The sequence below is a fragment of the Galeopterus variegatus genome, unplaced genomic scaffold (assembly GCF_000696425.1).
Source record: "Galeopterus variegatus unplaced genomic scaffold, G_variegatus-3.0.2 Scaffold426, whole genome shotgun sequence".
Lineage (NCBI taxonomy): Eukaryota > Metazoa > Chordata > Mammalia > Dermoptera > Cynocephalidae > Galeopterus > Galeopterus variegatus.
Window position 1 is genome coordinate 648,415 of NW_007726537.1, and position 20,180 is coordinate 668,594.

Here is a 20,180-nt window from a genome sequence, read left to right on the forward strand (position 1 = left end):
TGAATCGCCATCAATACTCTGGTGGCCTGTGCCCAGATGCCATGGGAATGGGGCAGCTTTGGCACCTTCCTGGGGCTCTAGACTTGGGATGGTTGAGACGCTGAAGTTGTTAACTAGGCCTTCCTCCCTCTCCTCCCTGAGAGCTGGCCAGAGCCTTTACTTCCCTCACCAAGCTCCCTTCCTCCTCCTCACATGGCCACCAGAGAATCTGCCACAGGGGCACTGTGGGCCCAGCTGCCCTTCCTGATTGCCACGTGCCCACCTGCTCTACTTGCTATGGGGAGCTGGTGGTTCTGAGATCCTTAGAGTTCCTACTGGGTCCACCCTGCCTGGCTGGTGAGCAGGCTCTGGCCCTTGGGGAGGCAGAGAGACTCTGACTTGAGCCTCTCCTCTGCCCTGACCTCCCCCATTGAGCCACACCCAGAGTAGTGTCCTCGCTGGTGTCCTCTCATGCCATAGAGAGGAGGCTAGGGGCTGAAGGGGCACAGGTAGCACCCAGGACATATTTGGACACTGGGGACCCTAAGCCAGATGCCGAGGTCAGCAGTGGGTTCTGGGCAGACCCCTTTTCTCCCCTCAAGACTATGGGAGCAGGACACTCAACTGCAAGGACTCTGGAACCCGTGCTCTATCTGACCCTGCTGGGCTCCTCACCATGGGGGAAGATGCAGCCTGGGACATGTTCATCAAGAACAAAGTTTAGAGAGTTGCTAAGAAATGGGGGGAAGAGGGGGGAGAGAGAGAGAAATAGAGAGAGAGAGAATCCAGTGCCCAGGGCATAGACTGGCATCCCCATCTCCCTGAAGGGTGTTGGTGAAAGAGTGGACATCAGGAGATGGGCAGGTAGGGGCCTGAGAAACTGGGACTACAGAAGCCCCTGTGCCCTTTAGAGCTTACATCTCCTTATATTCCAGGAAAGGGCTAGGAAGTGGGCAAACCTCCCTGTCTATACCCCCGGGGACCCCCTATTAGCGGCTTGAAGCCCACTTTTCCTAGAGCCCTCCACTTCTGCCCCAGCGTCTCCTCCCCGCCCTTGCCCCTGCCCACCCCCACTGGTCACTTACTTGCAGGAGAGCTGGTTGATGCCCTCAATGTAGTAGCAGACGCCTCCATTGACACAATAGGACTTGGCTGTCTCGTTGCACTTCCTGGCGTGCCCCGACCACGATGACAGAGTGGTGCTCACTGGGGGTATGAGAGACATGTGCCGATGACCCACCGAGACCACCTCTGGTCCCCAGGAATCACCTCCTTCATGGCCCTTGATGGCCCATCTCAAAACATGCCCCGACCACGATGACAGAGTGGTGCTCACTGGGGGTATGAGAGACATGTGCCGATGACCCACTGAGACCACCTCTGGTCCCCAGGAATCACCTCCTTCATGGCCCTTGATGGCCCATCTCAAAACTGGAAGATCACCAGAGACTGCAGGAAGGTCTGGGGAGGGAAGGTCTCATGGTCCTTCCCAGTCACCAACAAGGTGAAGGGGAGGCCACTGTGAGCTCCGGCCCACTGCGATCCTGTACTCATGCTCTGGGCAAACATCCACAGGCCAGGAAGGTTTTCTTCTTTCGGAGGAGGTGAGAAGAGGGCAGAAACTGCTTCCTCTGCTGGAATAAGGGCCTGCCACTCCCCTTCCCTGCCTGTCTTACTGGGGGCTTCACTGCAGCTGGAGGAGAAGCTGATGTCTAACATGGGGAGCAAAGTCAGGAGATGGTGCAGGGAGGAGACACCTACATCCGTTTGCACTGCTCAGGCTCTCACATGGACTAGGGCTGTGAGAGGAGTGAAACCTTGTGGACATTGTCATTTCTTAAGGTCTGGGGAGGTGTGGGGGGACCCTAGCTTCTACCCTCCCCGTTTTCTCCCAGGGGCTGGACTGGCTCCAAGGCTCCCAGGAATACTATGAAGGCCACTATGTCCCATCTCCATAAAGCATCCAAGGTCTTCTCTGCATCCCCCAGGCCAGGCAGTCCCCCTCCTCAACATAGTCAGTTGTCGCCTCTGGAGAGAGCCTCCAGGCCCGGGACAGTCCAGGCTATAAATCATGGGCTTCAGGGTGCTGGGGAGGAGATAGGGCTGGGGACAGGGTGGGGGGCAGCTGGGATGTGAAAACTGGGTGAGAGCAAGACTGGGCTTTAGGCCTGCTAACAGCCTTCACATCCGATTGATCATATTCGTCAGAGAAGGGAAAATAACGCTCTGCTCCCCCATTGGGGATGGCATCCAGAAAGCTGGTTTCAAGTGGAAATTCTTGCCCCAAACATCAGTATTCATCTGTAAGATAATGCCCCAGTCTGTGTGTCCAGATTGAGCAGCGGAAACGGGTTCCTACTCCCGCCTCAGCTCTCCGGGGCTCTGAGGGCCTCTCGCTCCCACCTAGCAGTGGCCTCCTGATTGAGGTGGCCCGACCCACCTTGGCTGGTCCTGTCTCCTCAGGGGTACTGAGTCCCCACTGCTCCCCTCAGCAATGGGGGTGGAGGATGAGAGGAGGAGGGCAGGCACTTGGCGCCCTCACTGTTTAGACATGTGGGGAGACAGATGGAGCGCGGGGGACTGCAGTGTATACACAGCTCTGCCTCTGTATATGTCTGAGGAGCTCTCTGATAAAACCCAGCGGGCAGAGCCAGCTCCCACCTTCCCCTCCACACCATGCCTGCTGCTGAACTGGCACTCTTGAGCTCCACTGTGCTGAGGTCTCCTGTGCTCAAGCCCTAACCCAGCTGGCACCCACATGCTGGCTGGGAGAGGAAGCCTCCTGCTGGTCTCTGCCCCACTTCTGGGTCATTGAGACCCAGGGAACTAAGAAAGGGACAGAGAAGAGAAACAGCTGAGGAGACCACACCTACAAGTTGTAAAATCCTGCAGCTGGGAGGACCCTCCAGCTGTCTTGCCCTTCAGTTGCATTGCAAAGGAGTAAAGAAAGAGGATGGCAAAGTGACTGTCTAGAGTCACAGTGTATGTTGTGACAAGGCCTCCTGGTTCCTGACCCCTAGTTGTGCTTTTTCACCAGCCACCCAGCTGCTGGTGGAAGAACACGTCAGCACCAAGGCTTGACATCAGGAGATGAGTGCAAACACGGTGTGGACCACTGGCCTGGGTCCTCCTGGGGACCTTGGCTAAGCCAGAGAAACTTCAGCCCAGACCTGCCAGGCTCAGGTTGACTCCCTCTGCAGCCACGGGTGGCAGGGACTGCCCACCACTGAGCCCTCATTGTTCCACCCAAATCGAGTGAGCAGGTTACAATAGCAAGGATACTCAGGTGGCAGAGACCACAGCTATACACTTTGGCTGGTCACACATAAATGTCTGTGCTCATCAAGATCTTGGGAGGCAGAGGACACTTCTGAAGAAAGATGGGACTCCCATCTGTGTTGCATTGAACCTGGGCTGCCAGCACCATGTCATCATGGAGACTAGGCTGGGGCCCCAGAAAGACACAAAGGGAGAACAAGAGGGCACCTAGTCACAGAGGATGTGGGGGACAGTGACCACAGGCCTTTCCACCTCCAAAAGGCCACTCCTCTGTAATGGCAGGAGCTTCTTGGGTAGCACAGCCCAACTCTGTGGTGGTGAAGCCACACTCCAGGAAGAGCTTCACACTGAGGAAGTGTGTGCATGCTGTGGTGTAGTTATGCTGCTCTGGCACACGTGGGCTCCCAGGGCACAAGTCTACACTCCCTTGTCAGCATATCTGTACATCTTCACTGTGTTCTCCTGTGTTTGGAGAAGCGAACGTGACATACGGACTCTATGTTGCAGAGGCTGGCTGCTCCCTTGACACCTCCGCTTGGCTCACAGACTCAACATGTCCAAAACTGGGCTCCCAGTCATGTGCCCCAACCCCTTCTTCTCCAGTTTTCCATATCTCAGTGGCCAAATTGCAAAAACCAAAGACCTAGAGAAATCTTTTATTTCTCATTCTCCTTTATTCCCCATAATACAAGGGTTGCCATTTCTACCTCCTCAAGAGACTCCATCCATGTCTCACTACTCCCTGCCCTAGTCCAGGCCACCACTGTCTCTTTCTTGACTGACCACGACAACCTCCTCACTGGTCAATCTGCTCTCATTCTTGCCTCATCCCTAACCTTTTTGCTTCATAGCAGCCACAGTGCTCTTTAAAATATGTCAGATGGATCAATCCCTTCCATTATCAAAGCTCTCCAATGGCTTCCATCTGCACTCAGAATAAAGCCCTCAACTCCTCCCCAGGTCTAATCTGGGCCTCCCCCGCTCCTGCTTCATCTCCTATCCCTCTCTTTTGGTATATTCAGTCTATACCCATCTTAGTCCAGCTCCTCTAACAAGCCAGGTGCTCTCCTGGCCAGGATGTTCAAAATATCAGTGTATCAGAGAGGCCTCTCCTGACTTCTCAAGCTGGGCAGGCTCCTACCTCACTCCTCTTAGCTTCATATGCTTCCATTTGTAGTACTTATTCTAACATCATTAAATGAGCAGGTATGTGATTATTAACTGTTTAATGTTTAGCTCCTCCATGAGAATGTAAGCTCCATTAGGAAAGGAGCCAAGGCTGTTGTGTTTACCACTGACACCAATGTCTAGCATTGCCTGGCACACAACAGGTGCTTAACAAATATTTACTGAATGAATGGGCAACTTCATATCTGATTCTTTAGAGAAAAGTGCCTTCTGCTCCCAGATGGTATCCTTGGCTGACAATATATTTTCTGTACATTAAAGGATTGTTTCCTATTAAATGCAAATATTCCTGAGAGTTCATTAGGAATATGAAAAATCAAAACCACAAAGAGATACCACTTCACACCCATTAGGATGGCTAGAATAAAAAAGATGGACAATAGCAAGTGGTGGTGAAAATGTGGGGAAACTGGACCCTCATTCACTGCTGGGGGGAATGTAAAATGGTGCAGCTGCTTTGGAAAACAGTTTGTTAGTTCCTAAAAATATTAAATGTAGAATTACCATGTGCCTCAGAAATTTCACTCCTAGTTATATCTCCAAGAAATTAAAAATATGCATATACACAAAAACTTGTACACGAAGGTCCATAGCAACATTATGCATAATAGCTGAAATGTGGAAACAAACCAAGTGACCCAAAAATCCAAATGGATGAATGAATAAATAAAATGTGGTATATTCATACAGTGGAATATTATTTAGCTATAAGAAATGAAGTACTGATACATGCTACAACACGGATGAACCTTGAAAACATTGTGTTAAGTAGAAGAAGCCAGTCACAAAAGGCCACATATTGTATAATTCTATTTATGTGAACTGTCCAGAATAAGTGAGTCCATAAAGACATAAAGTAGATTAGTGGTTGCTAGGGGCTACAGGGAGGGAGAGATGGAGTGACTGCTAATGGGTACGGGGTTTCTTTTTGGGGTGATGAAAATGTTCTGGAGTTGGTGGTGATAATTACACAACTTTGTGAATATACTAAAAACTACTGAATTGTGAATTGTGAAAGGGTGAATTTAATGGTATATGAATTATATATCAAAAAATTAATTTAAAAAATGCCTGGGAGGGGTAGACGCAGGAAGTCTTTATTTGCCATTAGTGCCTTGGTATGAGTGAGTTGACTGGGGCCCTTGAGGAGTGGGAATGGGCCAGGGTGGGAACTGATGTGGAGATGGCTCTCCCTATTGCCCCGTCCTGCAGCTGCTTTTCTCCCTGGTTCAGGAGGAAGCCTCTGCTCATCCTTCAAGGCCCGGACCAGGTGCCACTTCATCCATCGAGGCTCCCTTCCTCCTGTGCAGTAGCCCCTTTCCCTTTGCTCAAGTCACCTATTCTGCTGCTTCAGCTTGTTACAAAAGGCAGACACTTTTGAATGCAGGTTTTAGCTTCCTGCCATGTGAAGAATTTTGTTGGGAGACAAGACTGTGAGTTTCCAGAGCTCAGAGCAGGGTGTTGCTAAATAAGCGCTTGCTGAATACATGAGTGAGGGTGCACATATATGTGTGTTTGTGTGTGTGTGTGTTTAAACAGGTAGCTTTTAATGCCTTTGGGTAAGGGACAGACCCAGAGGCCTCTCCAGGGCTTCCATGGTTTTGTGACACCCCAGGTCAAACCTATCTGCCCTCTGGGGCAAAACCTAACATCCTGGGACTGGTACAGCTACCTCAGGACATTTCCCAGTTCACTTTCACCTGGGATGAGGCAGCTGGTTTTTCTAACTCAGAAGTGGGTTGGACCAAGCTGACTTTTGTTACAAGCACCACAAACTTCCTGTAGACTCCTCCTCCTCCCAGCCAGCTCAGGGAGACAGGAAGCCTCTGGTGTGCTGAGAAGGTATAAGGAAGGCCTGCTCTGACTTGGGGAGGGAGCACTGGGCTCCCTGGAACAGAGCAGTAGCCATCCAAGAGCCAGAGTGATGCCCCTGGAGCAGCCACTGCTCCTTGATGACCCTCCCTCCCATGCCCTCTTCTGGCTGCCCCACTCCTGCAGCCCTGGCTTCCCTGGGGCCGGGGCGGGCCAAGCCAACCCACCTTGGGATGAGTCAGAGGGGGGCAGGCACAGCTGCCCGCTGCCCGCCCTCCGCCGCCTCCCCAGGGTGTGGTTGCTGTAGGTCTCCTGGGTTCTGCAGGTAAACAAGGAGCCCAGGCGTCTCTGCCTGGGAGAATGTCCCCAGTGGGGGTCTTCTGGTCCCCTGCAGTGTGTCCACTCCTGGTCCCCACATCAAGGGTAGGCTCTTGCCTGCCATGGACTGCTCAGGGCAGGAGAAGAGAGGTGTAGGGGTGTGTGTGTGTGTATGTGTGTGGGTGTGGGTGTGCACGCGCATGTGTTGGTTAAGTGTACAGGACATCAGCCTCAACATCAAACTCAGAATCTCAGAATTTTAGGGGGAAGGGGCTTCAAGATCATCCAGCTCAGCCCCAAGATGGGAAAACCAAAGGCTAGGGAGGTGGAGTAACTTGCTCAGGGTTGCAGGACATAGAGCTGGAAGTAGACCCCATCCCTGAACTCTCTTCCCGCTGCTCCGCTCTGCCGCCCTGCTGCCGGGCTGGAGGGACAAGGAGGCAAGGAACCCTGTGGAAAGCGGGATTCCAGAGCTGCCCTCAGTGCCCAGCCCAAAAGCTCCACTGTCTGACTCCCAAACTGATCAGAGTGTGGCCTGCTGAGTGCGGACAGGAGCCCGCATGTGGGGTGGGACTGCAGCTTATCTGAGAGGTCTCACAAACTTCTCCAGCCTCATGCCCCAAGCCCTGTGCAGGAGAGAGGGCACTACTGTGGTTTTCTGCATGGCAGCCCTTCCCTCTTCTTCTGCAAACAGCAGCCCTAGACGGATGCTATTCTCCATGTAGTTCTGGCAAGACCCTCAGTCTCAATACCTTGCCTCTCAATTACCCCTCTGCACATGCATAGGCCTGGCAAAGATGACCCCACCCTCCCAAGCACAGTGCTGCACACATGATCCATGCAGGGTTGGTAAGAATACATCTTGTGATTGTATGTACCAACACAGAGACAAAGCTATCTCTTTTCTCTGGGTGGCAGGCTGGGATGATGTAAACCTGGAGCTGACTGAGGCCATGAACTCCTCCTCCCACTCCATTCCCCAAATATGAGAGGAGCCCCTTGTACAGTAGGAAAGAATGAGGCCTACACACAGTAGGAGAAAGTGTCCCCACTCATCCTCTGAGTTCTTGGGCTCTGTCATGTCTGGGGCCAGTCCTACCTCTGGACTTCCCAGTATTATAAGTCAATAGACAAATTCCTTAATGTAGGTTTAAGTTGGGTTCTTGTCATTTCTAACCAAGAAAATCTTGACTAGTAAAACAGGAAACCCAAAACCAAAGTGGATTTGAAAATGTCTGCCCACTATGGCAGAGGCAGCAGGTGCTAGACCCCAGGCACCACCCAGTTTCCCAGGTTTGGGACAGGTTCAGAGAAGCTTCGGCCCAAGTACCCCCACTGCTTCCATACCCAGGCTGGGACATGTAGAAGGCATAAAGACCTTGAAGCAGGCTATCAGTTCTTTTATAAGGTGTTTACCAGGCACCTGTATGAGCCAGGCACTGTGCTAGGCCCTGAGGCTAGAGTAGTAAACAGGGTAGACACAGCTCCATGGAGCTTACAGGCTAGTGTTTGCCAGCTACTTTTACATTGTACAGCTCCATCACTAACTAGCTGTTTGACTTTGGGCAAAATATTTAACCTCTCTGAGGTTCTCATAATTGATAAAATACATTCTGCGCTGGAGTAAGGGTTCATGAGATAATGCAGAGCCTGGCTTAGTACATTGTAGCTATTGCTGTAACTCCCAGGGAGAGGGCATTGTCCCTGTGCCCCCCACTGCTGAAGCTCACAACTCCACCGGGAGGGCACACCCACAGAGAGAGTTCAGCAACAGTGTGAGAGTTAAAGAATGATCTGAGGTCAGAATTCAAGAGCTGCCACCAGACCATGGTTGACCAAGACATACCCCAGGAGTGGGGCATGAGCTGTGAGTGACACTGCAGTGGGACAGGTGGCACAGGAGAAAGACACAAAGGGGACCAACTGTGGCTAGGGTTGGAAGGATCCTTTGGGTCAGATTGGTGAGAACCAAGTCTGGTTCTGTGGCTCCATGGGGCAGGGGTATGACAGGATGAGGGCGCCTTAAGAGGCCCTGCTCTGATTTAGGTGAGTAGGGATGAAACTGAGCCAGGTTTGTGCTTGAGGTGGGGTTGGAGTGAAAGAGACAGGTGTGAGCAAGATCAGTAAGAAGACTGACCAGGACACAGAGATGCGGATTCATTAGACACAGCAGCAAGGGAGCCCAAGAGCCAAGAGGCTGGGAGACCAGGGGCGTCCCTGACCCAATACAGGACAGGCAGGGTCTGAGCTGGGTTTTCATCTGAGGGTCCTAGGACAGGGAATACTATGAGTTCTCTTTCAGATGAAGCTGTGTTTAGGGAGTACTGGAAGGCTATCTGGTGGGAGTACAGGCAGGTGACGACAGATACAGGATTAGATTTGGGGATGGGGCAGGACTGGAAGTGAACCCCAATAAATGAGTAGCCAAATGGTATGCTCAGTCTGTGAGTGTTGAGAGGAAAGTGATCTGTGGGATTTGGAGTAGGAGGACTAGAGTGGAGGGGGCACTGCCTGAGGACAGGCAGCTTGGGCAGAGAGGAGAGGCAACTTCCCAGTCGAGAGGAAGAACCAGGGCTGAGAGGATAGCCCAGAAGGAATTCGGCTTCTGCTCTGAAACTGGATCTGCCACTGCAGAGACAAGAAGCTAAGGAGTGCCCTGAGCTCCTGACCTTGCAAGTGTTCAAGGAGAGAGGAAGACCTGCTGGGGAGGGGTCTGCCATCCCTGAACAGAGGCTGCCCCTGGGGGCCCCAGGAGCCTCCTCCCCCTGGCCCAGTGGTGAGCTGCCTGGGCTCAGGTGCCCAGTACTCAGGCAGCAGGCAGGCAGCTGCACACGCCCCGGGCCCGCCTCTCCCCTACCCGCTCCTGGCAGCCCAGCCTCCCATAATTGCCTTCTAAAAATATCTTTCCCCCCACCCCCACCTCTTGATTTCAAAATATTTAGTTTTCAGGGTATTTAAAATGAGAGCTGGCGGCTCTTCCAGGCCCAGATAACAAAGCTAAACATTTATGCTTCGACTGCATTTCTCTGAATCGGCTGAGATCTTGGGCTTGATATGGCAGCCGCAGGAGGGAGGGGAGTTGGTGCAAGATGGATCATGTGCGGGCCTCCCCAGGGCTGGGGGGCAACTGGCCCACCCTGCCAAACCCCTCTAAGACCCTTCCCTTTGTCGGGGGGCCACCTACCGCTGTTGACGTGGAGCCGGCCCCGGACAGTGTCCTTCCCCAGGATGTTCTCGGCCTCGCAGACATATTCCCCAGCGTCCTCCACCTTCACCTTGTTGAACTGTAGTCGTGAGTTCTTTCTGGTTAGGGAGGGGATCAGAGGGGAAGAGGCATGATCCAGGGCCAGCTGTGGCTCCCCAGCGGTCACCCAGCGGTCACCTCTCCCCACAGAGCCACAATGGCTGTGCAGGTTGGAAGGGAAGTAGGTTTAATCAGACCAGCCATCTCTGAGGTCCAGGTGGAATATGGAATCCCTGAAGCTGGAGGGAGACCTGGGCCCTCAGGACAACACAGGACGGGCCGAGTGGCCACGCACAGGCTCTAAGTCTAGGAAGACTCATATCCACTTTTCTAGGGCTGGGTCTTCTTTGTAATATTTTTCTGGGGGAGGAAAGCTAGACCTCTAAGGAAGTCACATGGGCACCTCCCTCCTTCCCAGTTGCCTCAGCCTTCCCTTAGAAGCGGCAACCTGTCACTCCGGATATGCAAGGCCTATTCCCAGGTACCCGGGAGAGCTGTTCTGACAGGTTCCCATGACAACTGTGCCCAGACTCCCAGTCCAAACCTGTGGCTCTCCCCGCCTTCAAATCAGCCCTGCCATTAAGGGGCACTCTGTGTCCTTGCCAAGGGGCTTTTGTTTCATTCATTCATTCATTCAACAAATGTTTATTGAGCGCCTTCTGTGTGCTGGGAGCTTGTATACCTCAGGGAACAAAAAGATCCTGACTTGATCCTCAGGGCCAATCTGGGTGCCCTCTTCTTACAGGTGGGAAAACTGAGTCCTAGAGGGGCTTCCTAACTTGCCCAAGGATACCCAGCAAGGCAAAGGTAGAGGGAGACCAGGAGCTGCAGTTGGTGAGGACACGAGCTATGTCTGGACCCTGAAGCTGGGGCTAGCCCCCTCTGAGAGGGATTTGCACCCAGTCACTGCATGTTGAGAGTTGTGGTGCCAGGACTGGGCAGGGCCCCCCAGTACTGTGACTCCAGGGCACCTGGCTCTGGTTCCCCTCTTCTTTTTGAAGCTCCGGCCAAACCTCTCCATTTGTCTCGAAGTTTCCCTGCATCTACCCCAGGGTGCCTAGACCCTGCAAGGGTCTATTTACAGCTTCCACTCTCCCTCTGTCCCAGTGCTTCTGGGGGCCAGCATGAGCTCCAAATAAAGCCTGGGACTTCAGCTGGGCCCACAGTGGGAAGCAAGAAGTAGCATGAAAATTTCTTTACATGATGCAACCTCCTTTTCTTTTTAGTGCTGAATTAACCAGATTCCCAGAACATGTGTAGTGGGTTGGAGAGGTGGTGGAACACGAGGTAGGGTGGTAGAGCTGTCATTGCCCTGAGCCCCAGGGATGTGAAATCAAGTCATGAAGCTGATGCAGTAAGAAGGACTAGGGGAGGTGAGCAGAGAGGCTGGGCTAGGGGTCGAGGAGATGCAAACTGGCCCATGACCACTGTTTGGGCCTGTCCTTTGGGGACCTCTGTCCTGGGCTCTGCCTCCGCATCTGGAGGTGGGCCTCTTCCCAGACATCCTCACCCCAAGATCCCCCAAACGTGGCTGCTGCAAGGTTGGCTTGCCAATCGACCTTACTGCTGTGGTGATGTCCTTGCTGATGTTGTGGTGACAACTGCTTGACTATACCATATTACCTTTCTGGTTCAAGCCAGTCTCTGTCTCCTTGGCCTGGTGCCTGCCCACAAGTCTCTTTGGTCAATTAAAGTTTCTTCCTTCATTAAACAGAGCCCTGGAGGCCCCTCTGACTAAGACAGCTTCTCCTTCCCTGCTCCAGCCTAATTAGATGCCACAAAGCCTAGCTTCCTGGGACAAAGCTCCTCTCATTTCCCTGCACATTGGATAAGCAGGGCAGGGATCACCTGAGGGTCAGGGGGTCAATTCATAGGGGTCCCAGAGCCAGATCCTCCTTGTCACACACAACTGAATTCAGAGGAATTTCCTGACCTGACATCATATGTAGCAGGATAAGGCAGAGTGAGACTCACTCAGGGAAGGGCTCCCCAAATGGAGGTGAGTGAGACCTGTGGAAGGTAGGCACATGGCTCAGGGAGAGCCCCTCCCCTGGGAGGAACAAGACAGAAGCAAGGGGACAGAAACAAACGACACCTGGATTTGCAGGCTGAGGGCATCTCGGTATACCAGCTATTTGGTGATCCCAGGGAGTGGGTATAAGGGGCTTTGGGTCAGAGCTGAGTGGGGGTTCTGTGTGTCTCTCAGGCCCTGAAGGAGCTCGGGTCACCACACCCTCTCTGCTCACTCCTAGTTCTAGTCGGAAGCCCCAAGGATGCAGGACTCTCTCCGCTTTCCTGGCAGTCTGGATGCTGCGCTCTGGTGCCCATCACCATGCTGACCCAGGTCTGCCCCTGTGATGGTCGCCCCCCTCATCCTTCCCCAGCTGGTTCTCTGCTGGCAGGCATGGGATCTGGGCGGCCTTGTCCTCCACATTTTCCTCAGTATCTGCCTCCCCTGCCTGCTGGAGGGGCCTGTTCCAGCCTGCCCCTCATAAATAAAGGAACATGCGGTTCTGCAGGGGAGGGCCCAGTGCCCAGGGCTTGGGGGGACAGTCTTCTTCCGGCACAGGAAGGCTCGGGTAGATGTCCCAGTGTGGGGCACACAGACAGACAGCACCCATGGGGGAGGGGGTCTCTGCAGGCCAAGGGAGATGCCAAGACAGTGTGGCCTAGCAGCCCAAGTGCTAGGAGGACCAGGGAGCCCGCTGCAGTGTGGGCAGGGAGCAAAGAGAAGATTGTGCCAGAAGGGAGGCTCCTGCCCCTGCCTCTGGCCCCTGTGCCAGGTGAGCTGTGTATAGCCTGAGGGTGGACAGTGTGTGGAGGTGGTAGCTCCCTTGGAGTCACTCCAAGGGGACCTTGGTTCCAGGGAATCAGAAGTTCCCTATCACAGCACACTCCTCCACCACTAACAACTCACTGCTGGTAGCCTGGGGGCTGGACAGGTGGGACGAGGAAGTTTCAGAATGCAGCAAATGGGATAGGGCCCTGACAGGTAGGTGGCAGGGGGCACACTTCACACTCTTAGGGATCCACAATACCCAGGAGAAGAAGACCTGACGAGGCCCTGTTTCTGGACTGGGTAACCCATCTGTCAGATGAAACTGAGAGTTAATCAGGACAGTAACTTGTTCAGAAGGCAGGACAATCCAAAGGGCCTCCTGCCTAGCCTGGTGGGACCCTGCACCCAGGAGAGGAGGGGTAGTTCTGCAAGTGTCTTGTCAATTCAAAACTGAATGTACATCTCCTCTGCCAGGCCCTCCAGGAGAGAAAGGGGTGTATGTGGGTGGGGACCCAACCTTTGAGGCTCTCTCATGCTAGAAGAAGAGATAGAATCCTCAACAACGCAGTGAATCCATGTCCAAGGTACCACAGGAGGAGACAATGAGAGCTGCCTGGAAGGCTTAGGAAGGCATCCCAGAGACATGACATTTAGGCTGGGCCTTGGACAAGAGCGGGAGGGGAGCTGCCAGCACGGGGAACAGCCTGGGTCCAAGTCCAGTGTTATGAAAGGAAAGACCGGGGTCGGGAGTGCAGCAGTGTCAGGGAGCAGCGGGGCAGTGACTTGTAGGCCAGAAAGAGGACAGTTGGAAGGATCACAAGGCCTGGGCTGTACCTGGCATAGAGTTGGCTCTAAAGATCTCAAGATTGGATCTCCACATTAGAAAGATCATCCCCTATGAGGCACTCACGGGGGTCAGTGACTCTGGGGAACTCTAGAATTGCAAGGAAAATGGGGTATATAAGGCACATTTTTTTCTGGAGAAAGGGTTGAGGCTTTTACTAAATTCTATACTGGAAGCTAGAATAGAGATTCGTGTAGATAGAGATCATGTCTGTTTTGCTCATTGGCATATCCCGAGCCTCTAACAGGGTGCCTGGCACCTGGTCGATTCTCAATACATATATATTAGATGGAGAAATATATTCACAAAGGGTCCTGTGGCCCAGAAAAGGTGGGGAGTGGCCAAGAGTGGAGGAAAAGAGTCTAAATGCAAGGAGACCAGGTAAGAAATGTGCAGGGCAGGGAGAAGGGGCCTCCTTCCAGCGACGTGGCATCACCTGGAGGGATGTCAAGGGGGCAGGTGTTGAGCAGAAGGGAGTCTCGTTGTGTCCTGGCTGAGAGCGGAACACAGGAGGAGAGGCAGGGCTAGCTTAGCAAGGCAGGGGGTGCAGGTGGGGCTGAGGCTAGCTTGGGGCGTTCTGAAGCAGAAATGTCTGTGCGGTATCTCAGGGGTGGTACCTAATGTTTAGCTGGCAGGATGGGTCTGCAACTCAGGTAGAAAAGCCATCAAGCCTGGAGATGGAGACTTGAGGTCGCAGATATTTAAAGCAACTGGGGGAGGGTGAAGCCACCTACAGGCGGAGAGGGAGGGAGGAGAGGAATGAGGCCTAAAGCACAGGAAAGTTCCAGCATTGATGGTGACTGAGTGTTCAGACTCACAGGAGGACCAGGATGGGCACCACAGGGGTAAAGGAGCAGGTGGTCCCATGCCGAAGGCTGCTGAGAGGCCTGGAGGCCTGGGACCAGGGAGCTCAGAGATCGCTGGGTCTCTCAAGGGCCACGGCCATAGAGAGGTTGGGATGTATTTAAAGGCAGATCCTGGCAGGACAGAGTGGGTGGGGGACGAGGGTGAGGAGTCAGGGGGCACGAGAGTAACTCCCTCAGCGGCTCCGCTGGTGGCAGAGGGGAGAAGCGAGATGGGGTGGCTGCTTGGGGAGGCCGAGGAAGCAGCGGCAGGGAGGGAAGGCATCGCAGAGGAGCTGCGAGGGGTGGGTTTGTTGGCAGGGAGAGAGAGGCTGAGGTCACCAGAGGAAGGGGTGAGTTAAGGGGTGCCAGGGCTCTGAGGGGGCGTGTGTGTACACGTGTGCGGGAGAGTGGGGGTGAGTGTGAGCGTGTGGCCCGGGGTGGGGGTGTGATGAGGGTGGGCAGGTTGTGGGCGTGTCTGGGGGTAATGAGAAGCACAGGGGAGCACTCTCTCTGATTTCTGTTGTCTCTGACGTTGAGGAAAGGCCATCTTCTAGAGGGAGGACAAGAGGGAAATGGGGCCCCAACAACTTCAGCTCCCAGCCTATCTGTTCGCCTCTCCAGCTGGGAGCCAGGCTCAGCAGGCCAGCAGGAAGGGGTGGGGTGGCCTCAGAAGGCGAGCAGGTTGGCAGCCTGAATTACTTGTCAACACTGTAGACTGGGGACACACTAGACCCCCCAATCCCTGCCAGCCACTGCAGTTTTCTCAGGAAGCAGCATTCTCTCAGCTGCAAATGTTTGATGTAAACTAAACTCTTCTTATATGACTTTTTGTTTTCTGCCTGGTCTACTTTCTGGGGTGCCCAGTGTTGTCTCTGCTCCCCACTCTTGGAAGGAGAGTCAGAGAAAGGGAAGCAGCTCCCAGGCCCCTGACTCCCACATTCTCCTCTGCGGTTTCCAGAGATGAAGGTGCAGAGGCCACACAGCAAACCAGCAATGGCCGGGGCCCGGCCTTCTTTCCTTCCCTTGCTGTGGTGGGCAGGCTGGGCCATTTTAAAAATCATCTTTATTTGCATTTAAGGGTGAGGAAGAAAAGGACAGCCAGGAAGAGTGAGTTGTAAGCTACTCTGGAGGGGGCAGAAAAGGCTGGGGAACTAACTCCTCAGTCAGAGAGGGAAGCCCACCTGGTATCCAGGGCTGGCAGACAGTGGCTTCCCCCTTCTTGTTCTTGAGAGGCAGGAGAGAGGTGGTGAGCTGCCCTTGGACTCCTGGCTTCTCTGGTTCCTGTCGCCCCCTTCCTGACCAACCCAACATGGAAGAGAGGCTGTCTTCCAGAGCCTGGAGACTCAGGGAGCTTCTGATTCATTTCCCTGGAGCACTAAGTCAAGATTAAAGACAATTCCCACATCATAGGGAAAACTGTCTGAGATACAGACTCCCCCAGTGCCCGTCAAAGTTTTTTCCTTTTCCTCTTACCTAGCTCTCTGACAAATGATAGTCTGCTAAGCTTAGGAACAAGCCCATCATCATGTGTGACCTCCCAGAGGCATTCTGGAGTCAGGGTCTTTCACCAAAGATTGCCAAATGATGGGGCTTTCAGACACTGTAGCAGGTCTTTTGAGAAGTTTTAGGGACAAGTAGGGACTTCCACTGGTAGAGCTGACTTTAACAATCAAATTGCCTTCAACCATCCAGAGAGGTTACTTGCTTAATTCTTGTCTACGGTCTGCAACACTGGACCAATGTAACTAGAGGGGCCCAGAGCTGCAGGGAGAAGGCTGGGTGTGGCAAGGAAGGGGAGCGGGAGAGAGGGGCTGGCACTGGGCCCATGGGTGGGTCTGGGAGCACAGCCCTGGCCTCTGCCCAGCTCAGGCCCCTCCTTTGCAGGAAGGAGGACAGCTCGTTGGATGGGGGGTGGTGTGGACATTGCTCACCTGCCATTGCCGTACTTGATGCGAATGTCGCGGCTGCGGTTGAGCTCCTTGCCATCCTTGAACCAGCGGTAGGAGGGCTGGGGGTTACCGGCAGCTGCCTCGCACTTCAGCGATTGCTTCTCACCCACCTGACCTGTCTGGCTCTTCATCTTCTTCAGCTTGGGCCGGGTGGCTGTGGGGTGCAAGGCAGGTAGGTAAGCATGGTGGTGGTGGGAACAACACCAAGCATGAGCAGCGGAGGGTTAGGGCCACCGTCCTTGGGCTGGACTGGGGGAAGGGAGGGCGTGAGCCTGGGAGACCCCCACCCCCATGTCCTTTCTTAGTTCCATTCAATAAGCATTAAAGAGTCTGCAATGATATCAATGCGGCTATTACTTATGGAGAGTTTTCTTTGTGCCTGGAATGGTACTAGGAGCTTTATACTAGCTTATGAAACCTTCGTAATAACCCCATGAGTTCACTGCAATGAATAAACTCACGTACAGAAGGGGAAATTGAGGCTCAGAATGGTAAAGTCACTTCCCTAATGGGAGTGATGGAACTGGGATTCAAACTCAGATCTCCTTGTCTTTGGTGCTCATGATCTAACTCCTGTCCCAACACTCCAGGCATTTGCTGGGCCTAGAGGACACGGGCAGACCGGAGGACAGACACGGCTCTCACTCTCAGAAAGTTCTGTTTAGCCAGGGAGCTGTAACCTGGCATCGACACCATAGCATGGTTCATGAAGGCTGGGACTGGTGGAGCCCAGAGGAGGGACCCCAACCCAGGCTGGGGCAGGGCTAACTCAGCTAAGACTAAAGGGCGGGACTGGAAGAAGGGAGAGAGGCGAGGCAGGCCAAGGCAGTGCTGTGGCTTTGGAGAACCACACGTGGTCCAGTGGGTGGGCTGACTTGACTGAGACAAGTGGGATGGCCATGTGGGGTAACAAGCCATGGGCTACACTGGCGGGCATAGGCCCCATCATGGATGCAAAGCTGCAAATGCCAAACTGAGAAGTTTCCCCATTGTTCTTAGACAACATTGTATTTCCACATGCCCCAGTCTCCCAGGCTTCACCTCCTTGCTCCTCTCCCTACCACCTAAAACACAAGAAGTAAAAAGTACTCTGTTCTCAGGAAGATGAGGGCAAGCCAGTACTCCCTTCTGGAGTATGTAATAATTTCCATTGGTATAGTCCATTACAGGACATGCAACACCTTCATGCACACTCTCATTGGTCCCTGAGCTTTGTGAGGCAAGTGTCATACCGACAGTGATGGTGAAGACGGGACTCAGACCAGTTAAGAAACTTGACTGGAGCCACATAGCCAGGCTGCCACAGAGCTAACATAAAAAAGCCCAGGTATCTATCTGGATCTGCAATGCATCAGGCTGGTGTCTGCTTTTGCAGTCTCATCTCTCTCTGAGGAATGAAGACCATGATGCTGGGGCCAGCAAGTTGTGTGCAGACTGACTGGCCTTGTCCAGGCCATTGGTCCTTTCCTTGGCAGCTCAGAGTTCTGACAATTGGCCAGTGCTGGCTCTGGAGAAAGGCAGGTGAGAGGACCTGGCTAGAGATAGGGGTTCCCTCATTGAACTCAACCCTGAGCTGCTGCTTGTAAGTAGGGAATAGATGGGAATGGGGTTCAGGGAACAGAGGAAAATGTACTACATACATTCTTGTGAATTAATTTTGTTCATTTTAGAAAATTAAAAAATATAGACAGGTAAAAAGAAGAAAACTAAATCATCCGTTATCCCAGTACTCAGAAATAACACATACACACCACGTTTAAACAAAATGGATCAGTGCCAGTAACATGTTTCTTTCATTTAATGAAACAATGTAGCTGTTTCATTTTGGTATTAAATATTAATAATAGCATTTCCCAAACTGAATTCTATAAGATACCAGTATCTGGAGAGATGAGAATAGATATTACTTGAGAAAAGGTTTCCATGAGCAGATCGATTTGGAGAACATGTGGGTAAACACAGTTAAAGAAGTATCTTTATTGATTTCAGTATGACTCTCTAAGTAAGGGCCTTGAAAGTTTTTCTTGGAATTGTTAGTAGCATTTTCAAGGAAATAAAGTTCTATTATATGGAACAAGTTCTATAACATAATTCATACATGTTTATATTTATAGATATATGCATATTTTATTTTATTTTCCTTTTTTTGTCTTTTTTACTGACCGGTAATGGGATCGCAACTCTCGGTGTCGCGCCCATACTGGGGACCGGCAACGGGATCGCAACCCTCCGTGTTGCGCCCGCACCACGCTTAGCCAGTGAGCGGGAACCGGTCTCCACATGGGATCCCAACCCTCGGCGGGAGCGCCGCCGCCCTCCCAAGCAGCGCACTCTCCAGTGCGCCACCGGGCCGGTCCAATATATGCATATTTTAAAAGATAATATAATCGATTCAAAATTCAAGGAGTGAAAAAGAGTATATGGCTTAAAAAACAAGTCCTGGTCTAACTTTGGACCATGTTGCCTTTCCAGGAGGCAATCAATTTTATCAGTTCCTTTTACACCCTTTCAGAGATCTTTTATGCATATAGAAAAAACCCTTCAGTATTCACACACACACATTTTTTTCTATAGCATCATTTTTCATGGCTGCATGCTATTCCTGTATGGGTGTATCATAGTTTATGTAACTGATTCCTGTTGCGGGGTATTTAGAATGCCCCCAACCTCTTAATACAAACAACTCCAGAGGAACACCTTTGTAGCTTCATCTGTGCACACCTCTAGTGTATACTGCTGTCTGGGCAGGATGGCGCCAGACTCAGACCGCCTGTGTTCAAATCCAGGCTTTGATGCTTGTTAGCTTTGTGTCCACAGGTCATTGACTTAATTCTTTTGCCCCTCGGTTTTCTCATCTGTAAAATACAGGTGATTGATAAACAATAGCTCCTACCTCGTGGGATGATGGCTGTGAGGATTATATGAGATAATGCGTGTAGAACCTGGCACGTAGAGAGCATTTAATAAAGGTTAGTTATTATTGTTATTATTATCCACAATCATTTCCTAAGGCAATCTTCCTAAAAGCGGAATTGCTGCGTCAAAGGGTATGCAATCTCCCTCGGCTTTGCACATTGCCAAATTGCCCTCTGGAAAGGTTGCACCAATTTGTGCTCCCCCCAGTGAATGAAAATGCCTGTTTTTTCCAAACCCTCACCAACACAGGGTATTATCGTGTCTTTAATCTTTGCCAATTAGCTAGGCAAAACATAATGTCTCTTTGTTGTTTTCATTTGCATTTATTTGATTAATGATGAGGCTGAACATTTTTCATAAGTGTATTGGCTCATTGTATTTCTTCTTTTGAATTGTCTGTTCATGTCCACAGTCTGTTTTTCTATTGAGTGCTCATCTTCTTATTGATCTGTATGAGCTCTTTATAAATATTAAGGCTATTAACCTTTTGCTACAATGTTTTTCCACCCAGTTACTTACTTCTCACATTTTAAAATGCTTGTTCTTTTTTTTTTGGCACTCAGAGGTTTTAGTGCATCAGATCAACCTATCAATCTGTTAACTTTCTGGAACTTCATTATTCTAAGTGTGACAGAAGCCCTGACTCAGTGTCCTTCCCTTACTTAAACCCCACCCTCCCTCATCTGCCCTGGAGCCCCCAGTCACTTCTTACCATAGTTCTTAGCCCAGAATGCTTTAAAACTTCAGTAGGTGCCGGGGACACATCCTAGACATTCTGAGGCAGATCCTGTGAGAATGGGTCCACGTGTGTGGGTTTTAAAGGGATCCTCAGGGGTCTTTCTGACTTTTTTTGGGGGGGAAATATAACATGTATGCAGGAAAGTGCACATATTGTAAGTATATAGCTCAATGACTGGTTACAAACTGAACACATCTGCGTGGGTGGCCTTGCTCTAAGGTTCGGCTGATACCCAGTGATCTTTCCACTTGGTCAAGTGTTGATCTCCAGCTAGTTCCCTCCCCTGTT

The 20,180-nt window shown here is 51.9% G+C and overlaps 1 protein-coding gene across 1 annotated transcript in view; it reads right to left on the reverse strand.

Moving 5' to 3' along the window:
- NRG2 (neuregulin 2) overlaps window positions 1-16,391 on the reverse strand; it is a gene marked incomplete at its 5' end in the record, with an annotated part of 43,009 nt that extends 26,618 nt beyond the window's left edge. The window contains 3 exons of the mRNA XM_008568634.1: window positions 1,065-1,185; window positions 9,761-9,879; window positions 16,220-16,391. Coding sequence (XP_008566856.1) covers window positions 1,065-1,185; window positions 9,761-9,879; window positions 16,220-16,391 — 412 coding nt within the window. The remainder of the gene's footprint in view (window positions 1-1,064; window positions 1,186-9,760; window positions 9,880-16,219) is intronic.
- Between the last annotated feature and the right edge of the window lie 3,789 nt (window positions 16,392-20,180).